Raw genomic sequence first — 18423 nt, forward strand, 5'->3', positions numbered from 1 at the left:
ATTGTAAAAGAATGAATTTCATAACTGAAGCTTATTGGAGGTTCTACAAACCGACGAAAATACTCTAGATTAACCACTGTTTTTGCATATCTGGTATGGTCAACAAGTGCAAGTACTTACAGAGTTCTTTTAAAAAATGAAATTTTAATTTTGCCTTCAGAAAGAACACTTTGTCGTATCATTCACAAACTTGATACACCAACTCAAAATGCTTCTCTTAATTATTTAAAAGCACGGCGATCTGAGTTGACTTCACTTGAGTCTAATGTCAACCCCATGCTGGATGAAATTTACATAGCTAGCAGAATTGTTGTTGTATTAATGTTGTATCACTCTGCTGTGACAATCACCCTGAGAATCGTACGTTCTTTAAAAACGTCTTGTGTGAAGGTGTTCTGAATCCGATTGTTTCTCATCCAATCACAAAAAAGCCTTTGTTTTTATTGTTCGACTCAGTGCATAATTTAAAAAACATTTACAACAATTTGCATAATCGAAGAGTATTTTCTTTTCCTGATATTGACAACTCTAACATAATAAAAACTGCTAGATTTGATGACATTTGTGACTTGTATGCTGCAGAATCAAAACGACCTCTCAAGTTGGCACACAAATTGACAAAAGAGGTTCTTGAACCCAAAAATATTGAAAAAGCTTAGCTGCGAAATTGTCGAATTGTATTTTTCATGAAAGCACTATGAATGCCCTGCAGTACTCCAGCACGAATGAAGGAAAACAATGAAACAGAACTGCTGACTTCATCACTATTGTTCTCAATATGTGAAAAATTGTTAATGTAAAGACACCATCTATTGGTCATCACAAAAGAGACCCACTGCGAGATCCCACTTTATGTTGTGATGATTTTAAGTTGTGTTATCTTGAAAAATTTGCTAAATTTATTGAAACTTGGTCTTCAAGTGGACTGCCTTGTTTATCAAAAGAAACATGTTTAGCTTTGAAACACACTTCGTTGGCTCTCTGTGCGGTTGCTAGATACCTTCTGTCTGAACTTGGTTTTAGTTATGTCTTGCTTGGAAAATTGCAATCAGATGCTTTAGAGTCCAGATTTGGTTGGTATCGTCAAATGTGTAGAGGCAATTATTTCATTTCTGTACAGCAAGTTTTACAGAACGAACGAAAGATCAAAGCTATTTCTCTTATAAAGTTTTCTGACATCATTCTGTTGTATCTGATATCTATGATATCATCAATATGATCTGCAAGTTTTTTAATTGTTTTATGTCCAATTATGTTCATGATCTATCGCAAAGCGGTAGACCAACATCGTGCCGTAAAATTACGAAGTTGCGTGATGGATACTAACAACAACCAGAGATGTGACTTTATACTTTTGCTTAACTGCTTACCAATGTGCTATTGAATTGGTTCAATATTGGTAGTATATGTCTATTAACGGACAAGCGATATTTTGGGCGTCGTCGTCAGTGGAATCGTACCTCGAACACTGAGAAATTAATTAAAGCGATACCAGCACAAAGTTTCAGCCAAGAATGCGATGGGAATAATTCAGTGATAACTTTCTTTAACATTGTTCCGCGTAGCCTACCTTGTTGTTTGTGTTGCATCAATGTCACACCTCTCCTTAAATTCACGTTGCATTGCAATTTTCTGTGCTGCTTAACGTACTAAAATTAATAAACAAACATTTGCAGCTAACTCTTTGCTATATTCTACATAACTCACACCTAAAACAGTACTGCGGTGTTGTTTGTTCGGTAATTACGATTTTCGTCGCATGGGGCCACTAGCGTATTCAATAAAAACCTGTGTCCAGTACAGGTAGTCTAGAAGTACATGTCTGAACTTTTTTAGGAATATTACGTTACATTGAAGGCCGACCCGAATGCCCGGTAGGACAGTGTATATTTACACGGAAATATAAAGTTTATAAATCTGAAGCCAGTGATGCCCGACCACCGCTCAAGAGTCAGTGCGACGCCGACATGTTATCGGGATGCTCAAGAAGCAACAATTTATGTATATTCTGTTGGTTACTATATGAACTTGCTTACAATACAAAGTGTTTCTGCATTGTGAATGCAAATACAGTAGTTTTAATTTCTCATGCTTGTAAATCATTGCCATGCAATGCTGCAAAGCTCGTTGATGATTGGTTATTGCTAGCAGAAAATAGCTGCAGCTGCTCACTTCCAGATTAAACGAAACTGTTGCAGAAATTGAATTTTCAAATAAATTGCCAAAAAAAAAACAAGCGCATGCAAATCAACGATGACAACACAACACCAGTTACTTCCTGTACGACAAATCTACAGTCAAGATGTTTCGAAATGAAATGAGTATGAATAGAAATGCTGCTTTGGGAAAGCCCGCGGCTGTTTTCTAGAAAATGTAAAAAGAATATTGACAATGACAGCAATCGGATAAAGATGAAATTAGATGCATCAAACTTCAGTTTTGTTGGCTTTCAAGCTTGTAAAATACAAAACAAATTGCATAAGTTTTAAATGTATCCCGCCAGAGATGGTGGGCATCCGTTACTTTGAAAGTAGCGCGCTATCGTTACCGCTACAATATGCCAAAAGAGCGGCGCTCCCGCTCCCACTACTTCAATCAAAGATCAAAAGTATCGCGCGCTACCGCTACTTCTATGCGCTACTTTTGAGTTGACACTGAAAGCTCTATTCAAGCACCTTGTAAAGTCAAAATGACCTTGCAAACTAATGAAATCACGTTTCAGTGCCACACTTGCTTACACTACCATAACGCCATTAAGGAAAAAAAATAGATAAAATTTAATTCTAATGCTTCGGTGTTTCCATCAAAAACCTCAAAACGATTCACCTTTTTCCACTTTAAATTGGAAGGTAGTGGGTAGCGGAAGAACGACTGAAGCAAATGTAGTGCCTACTGCCTATGCGCTACATTGGGGAAAAATCAGTGTTCTTACTGCACTCAAAAGTTTAACAAAAGTATAGCGCTGCTCCCGCTACTAAAAAGTAGCGAGCTATTGCCCACCTCTACTCCTGAGCATGCAGAAAATTAGTAGGAGAATCAATGGAGCAAGTGCCAATTCAAATGCTTGGAAGATATTGAAAATAAACATACGTCTAGCAGGCAATATTTAACGGGTCAATATCACAATTCTCCATCAGTCAGGGAGAGTCGCCTTCGGCCCTCGCAGTTATAGCCCCAGCGTGATTACTACAGAAAAATAAAACGCTCCGCTTACCTAAACATGGCAATGAGCAGATTCAGCAATAGAACATTGGCAAGCAGAAGATACACTGCTGACATGATTGGCACAATGACGTTTTGTGAAGGACACGGTCGCTGTCCTTGAGCTATCAGTGCAGTGTCGTTTGTGCATGTAAATTCGTCGTCGGCTTTAAAATACAATGACACACAGTGAGTGGCAGCACATGTAAACGTAAATGTGGCAGACACTGTAAAAATTGCTTTGGTTCGGAAATAACAGCAAGATAAAATTTGGTTGATAACTACAATAGAACTGTTGCAGAACTGTTAAATGTTAAAATAGAACTGTTGCAGAACTGTTAAAATAGAACTGTTAAAATAGAACTGTTAAAATAGAACAAAAACAAAAAAGTGATTCGTTTAAACAATAAGATAATAAACAATGACTTACTCGGATTGAATAGAATTTCAGGAAGAAATAACTCGCCGTAGATGTTCCAGTATGGTTTGCTTAGAATCCCCTCAAATACACGACCAACATCAGTTTCATTCGGATACAAAAGTGCCTGGCTAGCGACGCCATAAGCAATGAGGAACACGAGCAGGATGAAGATGAAAAAGAACAAATCCTCCAGCTGGAAACAAAGTGAAGAGTGATGTAACACACTGCAAGCATAAGTCCACAGTTATGAACTTGATCATAGTCCAAGTAATCATCCCATCAAGTCTAAACAATGTTCACACAAGGCACAAATGCAGAGCTAACGGATATACGCCACTTAGGCGCATGTTAAATAGACACCCACACTGTGGTACCTGGCGAAAACAAAATAAATTACCTATATATACTCAAAAAGATACAATAACCATAAATGACAATATTCGGAAATAATAGCCTTTTTATAGTAAAATCTTAACTTGGTATTCAGTAATTTAACGTTGCAGCACAATATTTACCATTTTTCCAACCATGAGAAGTTTCGGGCCCAGTTGTTTGTGAATCGAAAACACGTTGAGAATTCGCAAGCAAAATACAATGAAAGCAAGCGACAGCAACACCCTCGCAGCATCCACGTTGGCAAACCTAAAATAGCAACATACCTATTGTGGCATCGCCTTGACTTACAATGTGAAAACATGGTTTTAGGAATCCGGTGATCTAAATGTGAGTTGAACAGTAAGAATGCCAGTAAAACAAAACTCTATGAAAACCAGATCGATAAGAAACATCATTGTTCACCAATGAGCTTACTCAAAACGAAATCACGAAAGAATTTTGTTTCAAACAAACCGAAGCCCTAAAAATCTTTAAAGTACAGTACTCAAGTCAGGTAGCTTCGAATTTTAAGGCTTTTTTGGATTATGAGATTCTTGATTTTGATGTGTTTCATTTTCGTTTTGTGCACACGATAAAGTAAAAGTCATTGGATTTTAAAACGAAACACAACAAAGTTTTCACGAAGAAACTTGATTCGGAAAGAAATCAAGACCAAGGAATTATTTGCGTTGAAACTATATATATTTCATTTCATGTTAAAATACCACTGTTTTAACATTTTATTAAGATGATATGGGGAAAGATAACTTAACTGCATGTTTTTGATGCTAATACCACATTTATCTATGTACTTGTATTACAGCACAAAACGTTTAAAAACACAGAAGAGGATAAAAAGAATTATAGCAGAAGATTTTACTTGGCTAAACTACGTAATATTGCTTTAAAAAAATGTGGCATCATAAAATTTTAATAATAAGACACGTTTTTACAATCTAGCCGTTTTGCAAGATGGTCGAGCTGACTCTAAAAAAAATAACAACAGTAAGTTTTAACTCACCGAACAACAAATCCAAAGTAATACAGAATGAAACTAATGACGTCAAGCTTGTTGCCAAACCTAGACATCCAATGCTCTGGGGTGATTTCAAATATCTAAAAAAAGGCGTTAACTATCAAACACAAAAATATAAATTGGAATTGAGTTTTGTGGTACACCAGTTAACTATGTTGCTGATTAAGTAATCTGGCGACAAGAAGAAACGTTAAGAAAACCAAAATTTTGAAAAACCTTACAAATATGACAAGATTAATATTTCAATCAAAGGGAGTTTAACAAAACGTGAATTTACATATACCATAAGCGCTCCAATGCTATAGAAAATGCTCAAATGATTGGGTACTCGAGCCAGAACAGAATAAACGTCAGACTTGTTTTTTGACAACCTCCTTATAGAAAGTAATTTAACGTTTCCCCAGTAAGAATCACCGTGCTAGCCATACTTTCCGTAGACATAATTACGTACCTGGCGTATTTCATCAGCGACTAGAACAGTGACCCATGCTAACAGAATATATTCAAAAATCGATATGGTTGGGAAAAGGTTGAACAACAGAATGTATGCGAAGAGAGTTAAAAAGACCTGAAAATAAGAGTGTGCTAATCTAAATGATTTTGTTTTGTTAAAGATATCCTGAAGTAACAATTGCGCTTAGTATACAGAGTCAAGATTGGCAGACATGTCGGAGGACTAGGTCGACCAAATAGTCAAGAAGCATACCGGGCCAGACAAATCAGCGTCTTCAACTATAAGTTGGTTTAATTCATGAAAAATTAACCCATAAAAACATGAAATTGCTTGGTCCAGGAAACCGTAATAACGCAGCCGTGAGATCCATCAATGATGAGTTTCATCTACAATACCATTGAAAGTATAGTCAGGCAGAGAGTAAAGCTCACTTAGTTGTGCTCACATTCACTTCTCACATTCACCTAATTGTGCTTACATTTACTTAATTGAGGTCACATTCACTTATTTGTGCTCACATTCACACATCCAACCTAAAGTTCCTCACAGCAGTGAAGCTAAGTATTGCGGTAACAGTCATGTGATAAATGATACAAATTGTATACGGTAATGAAACATGTAATCGAATATAATATACAATAGTAAATATGTCAAAGGTCGGCAACCACTGTTATATTGTAACAACTGCAGTTTTCTTGAAACACGCGGAAACCGTACCAGATGTGACAAAATCGTGAGATGGAACTTCACAATCGGAGCTTGGTAGAACGAACAAATCTTCTTGAAAGAATCTTTGCGACAAACTTCGTTTGAAGAATTTGCACATGAATTCGGTAAAAGACAGTTTTCCTCTGAAACAGTTATTGAAAAAATTCCTATGCATACATTATCAATTCATAATCAGGCACAATTAAAAAAAAAAAAAACAGAACACATTGTGTAACCGCCAAAATTTGCTGCACAATCTTTGAAAACAGTCGGCTGCTTTTATTCAGCAGCTCTTGGTGTTTGATTGGTGAGATTAGAAAAGCTCCAAATACCAACAGTACAGTACCTGACAATATTGATCCAATTTCCATATCACCCCGCTCTTTGTTGTTCTCTGCCAAATCAAATTAAACAATCATCATGACAGGCACCATAGCAATTACAAGCGATATTCTCGTTGCACACCTTTTGATTGTTTATTGTTTATGTTCTTGGCAATGCACGAGCGAAATACTAGGAGAAAGGAATGCAGATTCACACAGGCATATAAGCTAAAGCAGGCGATATGGTCTAAAGCAGGGGTCACCAAATGGCGGCCCGCGGGCCGCATGCGGCCCGTCACGCTGTATCGCTGCGGCCCGCGGAAGGTATCAGCGTACAAGTATAACCAAAAATACTTTCCGGGAAGCATATTTTCGCTTTGCATACGATTCCACCGACCGACCATTCAGATTGTAGTTCTAAGTGGGGGTCGCTCAACGTTATTCCAATGCAATGTCCAGCCACACTCTCCCAGTGGTTGACTAAAACGTCCGTTTTTGAATTTCGAAATTGTCTGTGAGCATAGGGTTGCTTATTTTAAGTTTGTAAGTGTCATGTAAACATTAGTGTGCGTTTCACCGTTATTGTGTTTCACGAGCAGTGTTCCCTTCAAGCAAGTTTTTGTTAGCAAAATAGGCCGGTGTGCCAATTCAATTTATAATAAATTGGCAAAATATTATATATAAATTTAAAGACATTTTCTGGTTGTATCAAGAAAATGAAATATCTTCTGACAGGTGTTGGTTGAATTACTTCTGGTTGTATTATGGTTGTATTTTCATAAGACAACTTCTGGTTGTATTATGAAAATATTTAGTTTGGTACTGCAAAATGTTGCTAATCAACAATTCTTGCCATGCTGATAAGCACCGCAAGTGACAGTTGTCTAATAATCAAGACATATGGTTTTATAGACTCTCACAAAAAGATGAAAAACCAACTCATTGCTTTTTTAGAGGGAACACCGTTCATGAGTTGCGATAGAAACGTTTTTTCGGTGATTTCTACAAGCGTTTGTTTCATGGTGCCTAGTTTGCTTCTCCCTGTTATTGGAGCCAATTTTTCGCTGATATGTTAGCAGCATAGCAGGTTACTGTTGTTGCCTGTATTGCGATGTGTCAAACATTTCTTTGGTTACTGAAACTGTTAATTGCAAGATATCTTTTGCGAAGCAAAGTGACAACATCACTCTTGCTTGGCGATGAATATTCTAATAAAACCGTTCGCCTCGCTACAAGTGCGCAAAACAAGTGGCCTCGTTTATTAGACATTGTTAAAAGAAGTCAAAAGTGTTGTTAAAGGAGCTTGGCCTGGCAGAAGCGTTGTTCGACTAATTTTGTTGCTGCGGTATTCTAAGATAAATAGTAACAACATGTAACGCTGAATACTGGGTACGAAATGCGTCCATTTCTAGCATAAGAGTCAACCTACCTAAAATTTTATTAGTGCGGCCCGCCACAGCTCTCCTTAGTGCCAAAGTGGCCCGCATGCAAAAAAAGGTTGGTGACCCCTGGTCTAAAGTAGAAGATAAAAATTGTTCGCAATTAGGAACATACCTGAAGATGCAGTAACCGATACCGCGCCATTTCTGTTATTTCGTATGGGACCAGAAACTGGAGGTTACTTAACCAATTAGCCATACTTCTTTGAATGTATGGCATCATACAGGAAGTGTGCCGCAATGCGCCATTTACCACGCGAAAGTGTAAACAAAAAATACCCCCAAAAAAATTAGGTGATTTACACCACAACGTGGTGTCAACACCTTTGCAGTAAAAAAAAGGCTTCTAAGGCATTTACAAGAGAATACCATTTTTTTGTAGAATACTAAAAAAAACACAAATGTAATTTCTATTCATACAATGCGCAGGCTTGCAAAATTTGTAAGACAACAAGGGGACCTACTATCTGGTTCTTCCTGAGAAAAGCTGATTAAATATGGAATCAAAACAGGAAAGAAAGCGCATATGAATATGACAATGCTCAGTAGAACCGAATTGCGCTGTTCGTCTTTGCTTATTTTCCCAAACCAAACGTTGTCCAGAAATATTTGTACGGCTAGTTGAGAGACGAAGTTCTGCAAAATCATGAAGAAAAATGAAGGAAATTAACATAAAAAAATCAGCTCTTTATACATTGATTCAACATCTGCAGACAGTCGCCAACGTAAAAAGGAAAGATTTAGCTGGCTGGGACAAACATGACAAAGATCAATGTCATTGTGTCATATCGACATTTTTTCTAAGTAAACTTGTGTAGACATTACATCAGTGCTTTGAGAAGTGTAATCAAAATACAATGGATTTCATCATACATACAGCATCGCCAGAATCCACAGCAACTTGAAGGCAAGTCAAGTTTCCCCAGTTGTTTAGACGTCGTTTCAGCAACTTGGTACTTTTCTCGGGATTATTGCTGCAACATTTCGCCAGAATACCATACGAATGCTTTTGGTATACCTTGGCGTGCTCGACAAGTTCCTCCTTCTATAATTCCCAAAGATTATTATTTAAAGCAAAAAATTTAAATAAACCCTTGTTTTAAATTGTCAGCTTCATATTTAATCAATATCGACAAATGAAAACATGAAAAAAATAAAATTTATAAAAGTGCTGTACAAAAAGCTTATGAACAAACGCTTATTGCATCAAACATTCAACAGAAGGATCAAACTTTTCACAAAAAGGAACATACTCCTGTTGTTTTAAGATTCATACCTAATACTAGCTATAAAATGCAGATAATTCCAAATCACATTAAAAAATATCTGTGCCCATAGACCACCAGTTTTCATAACTTTGTTCAAAATAACCACAAAAACTTGAATGTATAAACGTCACTGCTGTGTTAGTAACAGAACCTTTTCTTTGATACGTGCTTTTTTTGATAAACTGGTCAGCAATCGGTTTGCGATGATGGAAGCTGGCAATTCTTCTTCTCGCATAGCTTCCCACAAATGTTTTGAACATTCCTTTTTGTTTTGGAGAATGCACCATATGAAGAGATGTCTCAATGCTCCCTGAAATATATCAGTAGACTTGTTTTATATTTGACAAGAAAGCTTCATATTGTATACTATATAACTGTTTAAGCTTGTGGAGACAAAAAATTTCCTTCTTTGCAATTACTTATGACCTCCAACCACACTACATCCAAGCTTTGTAGGTTCGCATTCGAAGCTCTGAGATTAAGTGGGCCTATAGTACGCAAGACTTCATTCTCCATGCTTCATTTTATTATGAATATTCAGAAAGACTATAGTTGACGATAAATGCAGTACTACCTAAAGACTATAACTCTTTAACAAACTATTCCAAATGTGATCCTAAAATTACCTGATCCTAAAATTTGAATAACATCATAACGTCGTTTTGAATAAACTAAATTCCTCAGGCTCTAGCAGCACAGAAGAAAATAGAGCTATCATAAGTTGTTTTTCCATGTCGCTTCAACAACGTCACCAGATGTTGCAGCACGGTGAAAAGAACAACTAGCGTTTGCTGAGAATCGGCTTAATTCAAAAAGTGCTTGCATTTGCTATTTTAAAAGGATAAAATTACTAGCTTCAGCACAAAAAGAATGTGTAAAAATGATTGATGGTTGTCCAAAAAAAAACGTGATAACTAGAAGTTTCATATCCAAACTATATGTCTAGAAAAGTCGAGGAAACAAGGAAATCCAGTGAGCTTCAGCAAGTGGGACGCTGCCCTAGCAGATAGATTGAAATCGAGAAAATTCTCCTACAATATGATGGTTTCACCGGTTTCATTTCGAAGCCTACCTGGGAAGTCAGTGGCGTGTCTCTGTCGAATGCTTTGCAGTTATAAAGTGGACCGAGAAGTTCTTTCAATAATCTGCGAAAATAAGTAGATCACTAAAAAACATGTTATTTGAGAAAAAAATAACGCCCGTTGCCCCAGCCGGCGGTTAATATTGAGTAAACAACAGATGACAAGATGCCAAACAGTGGATATCGAAAAACTTGTTTGCCTACTCTCCTATTACTGGCAATGGCGGATCCAGGGAGCGGGGAAATCGCTCCCCTTAAAACACTGAAAAATAACTTTATTAACAGTGTCTTTGCACGGTTGGATTTATATGTGTTGTTGAAATCGCGCCATTCAAGCTACTCGCTGGATCCGCCCTTGATCACTAGCAAGTTGTAAACATGCTGGCTAATTCATTGAAAGGACAAGTAAAATTAGAACTTACGTGCTTTCAGAATATCACAAGACTTAAGATGCGAAAATTCACAGCATCATCCTTGATCGCATAATTCTTTACTGTGAACGCCCACGCCCCACATGGCCACTTATGTTATCATTCATTCTTGTCATATCATGGCCTTTGGTCATACATTTTCAAAACTGTCAGTTTCCGAATAATCGGAAGAAGTTAATAAATGAATAAAAAGCTACCGAAAAATATCGCCGTCTTCCAATTCCTTCGTAATATCCCAATTCAAGATCTGCCGAAATGGTAGATCTTTAAGCTTTTTGTTGTAAAGTTCAAGAATCTTTTCACGATTGAAACGAGATTGAAGTTCTAATCCATGGTCAAGAAATAACTTCACGAATCTGCATTTATCCTGAAAACAACAAATGTTATGGTAGTTATTTATTATACTATATAATGTTATATATAGTAGTTATATATTATAATGTTAGATATGGGATAGTTAAATATTGTGTATTATAATGTTATATAATGGTAGTTATTTCAAATCTATGCTGCTCTACCAAAAACTTTGACAGCTTTTTTTTTCTCAAGAGCATGACTTATAGGCGCAGACATGTAAGGGCTTGTTCAGTAAGTGCTCACATTGTGGCGTTGAGAGGTTTAGACGCTATTTCAAGTAAAGTGTAGTCATGGATTTTATGTTTTTTAGCTTGGCAGTTCAATGCTTTCCATGAGAAATTTGTACTGCACAACAAAAGTACACAAACGTTGTAATGAGAAAATGTAAAACAAGTTACAATTAAAAAAGTAAAATGAAACAAAAAGTAATTGTGCATATTCGTCATATTTATAGAATCATATTCGTAGGAGCCAGGGCCCCTAAACTATTTAATTAGTCAAAAATTTGGCAAAATGTAATAAACATTTGGGCAAGAACTTTCAGTATGTTTCAAAAATTTCATTAAGATTGAACTTATTTTTATTTTTTGCTTAAATAATAGTTAGTTATGCAAATGTCAAATAAAATGCAACCGTGCCACTAAGTATAAAATGAGTCGAAAATTTGGCAAAATTTGGGCAAGAACTTTCAGCATGTTTCAAAAATTTCAATGATTGAACTTAGTTTTGATTTTTTTGGTAAAATAATCAAAATTATATTTTTATGTTGAATTTAATGCATGTAAAATTAATAAAAACACTAAAATTGAGCATGATTTAAATTGTGGGAATGAAGAAATAAATGTGTAATTTATTAAGAGCTCGAAAAACTTGAACAGAAAATATCCAGATGTTTACAAAATTTATGAAAAATATATTCCAATCCAATGTGCTGCAATATTGAAAGTAATCCTTCAAACGTATAACTTTGAAGTCTACTAGTTTCCTTTTTAAAATTATACACATAACTTTTAACCTGTTAAGATTTTAGATCATTATGACAATTTATATTTTGAAGTATAATATTATGAAGGCCTATCATTATCTTATTGATGTGAAACGTTTTTTTGTATTGAGTTATTTGTATTGCTATGGTACTTTTGCATTATTTGTGAGATACTGGTCGTTAACAAATTACATTTACTGTACACCAGACTATTGGGAGCACTGGAATTTTTAATCAGGTGGTCTATGCTTTGTCACAAAAAATATTTAGGCGCATTTAATTATATTTGGGCAAGAAATTTTTCGCACACCTAAAAACTAACTTTTCTATACGCCTATGGATATGATTCTCAGAAGGTTCTTGTTTACATGCAATTTTATTTAAACAAAAACCATTTAAGGATCCCACCAAGATGGAAAGGGGCTGTTAAGGTTTTAGAAGAAAGGAAACTATGTTTGCTTTAATTTAGTCCACCCCGTTAGCCCAGTGGTTACGCACCGGCTCAAAATCACGCGGCGCTGGTTCGACTCTCGGGTTGTTTGGTTGAGCAACGGGTTTCAGGACTGCTCTCCATTCAGAGGCACCTAGTGAATGGAATAATTCCCCGGCAACAACACTTCAACAATCGAAAAACTTCACTCTGCCAATCTCGGTAACCGGTCCTGCGTCAAGAGTCTCTACAAGTACGCGAAACTACCAGGAATAACCTACCAAGGGTTTGTCAGTCCGAGAATAAAGATTTAAAACCAAACCATTCGCTTCGGTTAGCGTTGAGTAGTTCTGTTTTAATAGGCTTGGTGGATTGTGAGATTCCAACCTAGGACTAAAAAAGATTCTCTGCAAGCTTACTTCTGGCAGTTCCAACTGAATGAAGAGCTGTCCTTGAAATGCATTTCTCAAGCGCACACCCGGAAGTCGACTTAACGCCGCTTGATAATACCACTTTTCGTAGAGAAAGGCAAGCGCCAGACGGACTGAGTTATCGAGGCGAACTTAAAAACACTTTGAACAATCACCATGACAAAAAATAAACACCAAACCTCAACTAAGGCCCTTTCAAAATATTTTAAAAGTGTTTTTTGGCTGATGTCAATGTGGTCGGTCAGTATATCCGAACTGGCAATATCGGGTCGATTCAAATCCATTGCTAATTGAAGATGCCTTTCAACCGCGTTTTCCTCATTTTGTGCACTGCCTGTATTAATTAAGAAGTTTTAATCTATGTCTATAACCTCCACTGTGATAACCTAAAGTGAATTTGCAGCTAATCAAACCAAAGCAACCAGCCCACACTGTGTTATAACTACGCTTTAGATTAAATGCAATTGTACACAAAAGGTATGCGCAATATGTTTATAATTTTTTCAAAAGTCCGAGAGTACAAATAAGCTGAAGGAAATTGACTTGTGGAAAACTATTGCTCAATATCCTATCGTCATACAGGAGTATGCACAAAAGTACACATGCTTCCAAAATGATCATACTTGAAACACTGCATTTTTTTCACATAAACAGTGCTGAATTTTGTTCAAAACACACACCGAATTTGTACAATTTTAGGTAGATTACATGTATACGTGGTAATTTAGTTTGGCGCATTAGGCATGAAAAATTAACGGACGTTTTTCTTACCAGCTAATATAGCCTTCATGATGGCAACTTCTAAATCGCGAAAGTCTTCAATATTTTCAAGACTGAAAATATTTACAAGATTTTTATGCGAGGCGCATTCCTTCGCCCAGCTTGTCCACAGAGAAATGTCTTTGGCTGATACACCAAAGGGCATCCCTTGTTCTGTTAAAATGCAAAAAAATGTTGGTTTCACACAGCAAGCTGCCTTTTAAGCTTCGAAGATAAGGGACGTTTTTTCTTGTGTATTAATCAGCCAGCTAAATGGCTCTTTTTTGTAATGACTCGCCTTTGTAGGAGACATACCGTAGTATTAATGTAAAAAAGGACTGATTTACTGGCTGGGGTAGGTTGTTTTAAAACTGAAAAAACTGAAAGCTTCGGCAAAAAATTTCACACTATCACTCCAAAGAAGCAAGTCTGCATCCATGGTTCTTCTGCAATTAAGGAAGCAACGTTCAAGCAGTTACCTCAGTACCGTAAAGCTGCAGGGTACTTTTATAAAGCATACAATGCAGGTTGTCTAGTTTTTAACATAATTTATCTTGCACAGTGAAACTGCAACTGAATATGGCTCGGAAAAAACATTCCTATCAACAAAGTTGGAAATACAAACCAGACAGTAATTTTGAAATGTCCGTTTCAGTAACTGGGTTGGAGAAGTTTTCGCTGCAAATAGTGGCTAAAATATTTGCCCACTGTCCAGAACCACCAACTACAACAACACGAGACCCATTAAGCAAGGCGTTCCTGACAGTCTAAAACAATTAAAATATACCGGTATGAATGTCAAAGTCTCTGCAACAGTTGAATTGGTCTATGATTTACTCAGAAAATGAAACATTTTGCTGTGAATGACGTAGATGAATAGGAAACAATGGAGATTAGAGAAAGCTTAATGCGAGACTTGCAAAGTGTTGACTGTTGACAATGGGAATGGTGACCTACCTTCGGGCAAAAGAATTGATAAGCCTTGATTGCATTAAAAAGCACACGTTTCAATGCCGCTGCACATTAGTGATAGAAGTTCAAATACAAAGTACAATAAAACATAACTAACTAAAAGTTTCCAAAAGTACGCATTTTTGGAGTAAAAATGAATTCTTTTCGCTTAAATCTAACATGCAGAATACCATTTTAAAAATACGAAATTAAAACAATGACAAAATGGTTACTTTGAGAGCACTAGGTCCTCCTTCAACCATCACATAAACAACTTGAATTCTATGCCTTGATGCTGTAAAAGATTAGTAAAAAGTTAGGTGAGGTATCTTGTAATTTTAATAATTCATGCTCTGAGGGTTGCACAAACACTTGCAGTGCTGTTGAACAGTTTTGGGTCCTAAACACTACACCTTAATTTTAGGCAAGTTTGAGAATTCTAGAATGTATTTTACAAGACTATTCACAGTCAAAAGCAGGAGTACTAATGAAAAGCTTTATTGCTGCATTATATGACTCTTCAGTCTTCATATATGAATGTCAGACTAACTGCAGACAGTAGCACACTGTTTCGGCCTTCCAGACTCGTCAGTGCAGTGGGTACACTGGGTATGACAACGTAGTTATAAACCCGGCGTGACAATTTTCCAGTTTGTGATCCCTAAAAAGGCGACAAAATTGGTACTTTTGCCAACCTTGCCAAAGTGCTCAAGCTGCAAGCAGTGAGCGATGCAACAGCAAGATGTCTCCAGCAAAGTGCTCAATCGGCGTAAACCAAGAGCGTCCATAACTGCAGACAGTGGCCTAGATTCATGAAAGCTTTGCTTAAACTTGAAGCAAACCATGAATATATTATATATAGCTTCAGGAGAGAGTTAGCTTTTTTATACCATGTACACACACAGGCAAGACACAACAATACCACAGGGTTGAGCATTACAACAGTATATTTTTACATATTTAGAAATAGTTTAACATTCAAACGTTTTCGGCTTAACTTAAGCCCTCATTAGGAATCTGCAAATATTTATAAAATACAATAAATTTCAACTTCTTGAAAGTAACTACCGTAACTAACTAATCAAACAACTAACTATAAGAATCAAGAAACACGCAACGCAACGATAGCAATAGTGTGGAAAACATATACAAGAATATATTACCTACCGATGAAATGCTCCAAGTTAGTGCGAAAACCTATCTCAGAACTAAATCTTCCTTGTAAACCATCATCCACCAATATGAAATGGCTGTGATTTTTGTCAAGAGAATTAGGCTCCTCACATTCATAAGAAACAACCTGGATGAAAATTCCATTTGATCATATTTGAAACCGTTTGGAGAAAAATTCCTTTCTTTAAAACATTGATATTTGATGAAAAATGTTCTGTTTCCACAAAGTTTAGCAACATTGGAGGGTGGGATACCAATTCTGATATTTTGCAAAAGTCCAACCAACCTCGTGCTTTTCCTGCAGTTTGTGGCTGTTGTGAACAATTCCCCATGTCGAAATCCCAAAGGCAACAATCTGGTTGAACATAAAAACATGCTGAAGATAAGCTGATGCATGGCATGTTATATCCATTACTAGAGTGTGTCATACTTTTGCAAAAATTTATTTTTTATTGGTTATGCTAAAAAAGGTGATATTTTAATGACAATAGTAAGTCCTGATAATTTGAAAGGATTTGAAGAAGGTCTACCTACATCGATTTTCACTTGAAAATCTTCATTTTTGGCCAAAATTTGCATTTTTTTAAAATTTTTTTGATTTTATAATTTGATACCCAACAAATTTTTTCAGCTTTTTTGACTCCAGTATGGCTCAAAATAGTTACACTCTCCCTCCTAAATGTGGTTAAATGGCTCTACCCTCCAAAAACATTCTTGTAAATAATGTCAAAAACCAGTGAATTTTGAAAAAAAGCCAAGAATAATCTCCATTATTGACTTTCTGATTTGAGGGCAATGAGGATCCTGACATGCTTGTGTTTTGCAGAATATCAAAGGATATAATTACATTCTAAAACAACATTAACAATAAAGTGATAAACAAAAGTTTACAAGATAAATATGTGATAAAGTGATTAAAACAACTTCTCCAAGTGCATCAAATCATTTGTGATGCAATAATGAACTCTGGTTGTTTGATAATGGTAGCTTGAAGGATGCTGGTTTTCCAGTTTGTTTGGGAATGAAAAACCAAGGAAATAGTAGGCTTTCAAAGATAATTTAGCAATATCCAACACCAATGTATTGTATAGAATCAATGTGAAAATTGCTGATTTAACAAAAGCCAGCTTTAGTTCAGATTGGTTTAACCTGTTCACTGGGTTCAGTGATCAGTTAGTAGCCTAAGATTGTTAAATTTTGCAGTAGCCTATGTCTGCAATGTCATTCAAAGCTTATCCAGATCGCTTTTTGATTAGATTCATCAGGCATTGTTTTAACCAGATATACAGTGCTCATACAATATATGTTATAACTTAAGCGAAGCATTCAGCTAAGGTTTACCATGCAAAGTAACATACTAAGCACAAGCTATTACAGGTAGGCTACTGCATAAAGTTTAGTCATTGTTTTGTTTTTGTAGTTTCCAGATCATTTTTACTGTTAGTAAAACTTGACTGCAGTTTTAATGAAACAGTCATTATGGCTATTAACACAAGAAGTGCTTCCAGCTGTCATTTAAGTAATATGATAGGATGTGGCAGCAAGATGCTGCCATCAGAACTTCCAACTGTCAGAGATGTGCTGAAGCTGGGTCTCTTTTTGCGAGAAACAAGTGAGACTAATCGCAGAAATTATACACAGAATGAGCTCATTGCAGATATCTACAACCAGGTGTATGCTCAGTGGCAAAAAGCTAATGGCCTATTCAAATTCCCTGTCATTATTGCAGAAAAAAGCATTATGAACCGGTTAAAAAAACTGTGGAAAAGAGCAAATGAGATTGCAAGTGGTAAGGGAAAAACCGAAGCACGCCAAAAGTTTCTAGGAAGCATAGACTCATTGTTTGACATCCTTCATTGCAACTGTGTTATAAAAACATGTGATGAAGGCCAATGTGGTTCGGGTTGTGAAAAAGTGGTTCATATTTTCTGTACTTGCACCCGTGAACACAAGATTCCAGTTATGGATTTAGAGTACATCAAGGGACAAAGGAAAAAAAATAGCAGCAAGGGGCCCCATCAAATGTCTCATAAGGATGTTCCTGAAACAAGAAAACAAATTGCAAGTGCTTTAAATCAAAAAAGGAAGATGGAAGCCAGCGAGAAAAGAAAATTTAGACTAGAAGAGAAGGATGAAATGTTCGAACCTCAAGAAGAAGAACAAGATGACTATCAAGCAAACGAAAGTCCACAAGATAATGAATTTGTTACAGAAGCTTCTGCTGGGCCTTCTACTATAAAGCGACGTAAGCATAACACAGAAAAAATACCAAACATTGAATTAGCTAGTTTACGACACAACACAGGCTTACGAGAGGCAGCTGAAATAGCCAGTGCAGCTTGGATGGATGCTGGGATTATAACAAAGGATGACCTATCTAAGGTGATTGACCATAACAAGCTCAGAAGAGCACAAACAGAAGTGATGAAAAGCATCGAATCTAAGCTTGAAGAGCAGATCAAAACGGAAGGAATTTCCTGTGTGTTTTTTGATGGAAGGATAGACAATACTAATTCTTATTTCTATGTTGAAGGATCTAGCCAAAAGTACCCAGGAATGGTAAAGGAGGAACATTACTCGGTGTGTAGTGAGCCAGGAGG

General features: G+C 36.4%; 1 protein-coding gene across 1 annotated transcript in view; it reads right to left on the reverse strand.

The window, feature by feature from the left end:
* LOC145766948 (transient receptor potential cation channel subfamily M member-like 2) overlaps positions 1-18423 on the reverse strand; it is a 54298-nt gene that overhangs the window by 15210 nt on the left and 20665 nt on the right. The window contains exons 5-22 of the mRNA XM_082578669.1: positions 16110-16178; positions 15818-15950; positions 14884-14945; positions 14325-14466; positions 13712-13873; positions 13120-13274; positions 10935-11104; positions 10298-10370; positions 9377-9535; positions 8835-9002; positions 8422-8593; positions 6542-6589; positions 6205-6338; positions 5485-5601; positions 5019-5113; positions 4138-4264; positions 3632-3815; positions 3215-3368 (exon numbers count right to left, since the gene is read on the reverse strand). Coding sequence (XP_082434795.1) covers positions 3215-3368; positions 3632-3815; positions 4138-4264; positions 5019-5113; positions 5485-5601; positions 6205-6338; positions 6542-6589; positions 8422-8593; positions 8835-9002; positions 9377-9535; positions 10298-10370; positions 10935-11104; positions 13120-13274; positions 13712-13873; positions 14325-14466; positions 14884-14945; positions 15818-15950; positions 16110-16178 — 2324 coding nt within the window. The remainder of the gene's footprint in view (positions 1-3214; positions 3369-3631; positions 3816-4137; positions 4265-5018; positions 5114-5484; positions 5602-6204; positions 6339-6541; positions 6590-8421; positions 8594-8834; positions 9003-9376; positions 9536-10297; positions 10371-10934; positions 11105-13119; positions 13275-13711; positions 13874-14324; positions 14467-14883; positions 14946-15817; positions 15951-16109; positions 16179-18423) is intronic.

This window comes from Aplidium turbinatum, chromosome 1 (genome assembly GCF_918807975.1).
Source record: "Aplidium turbinatum chromosome 1, kaAplTurb1.1, whole genome shotgun sequence".
Lineage (NCBI taxonomy): Eukaryota > Metazoa > Chordata > Ascidiacea > Aplousobranchia > Polyclinidae > Aplidium > Aplidium turbinatum.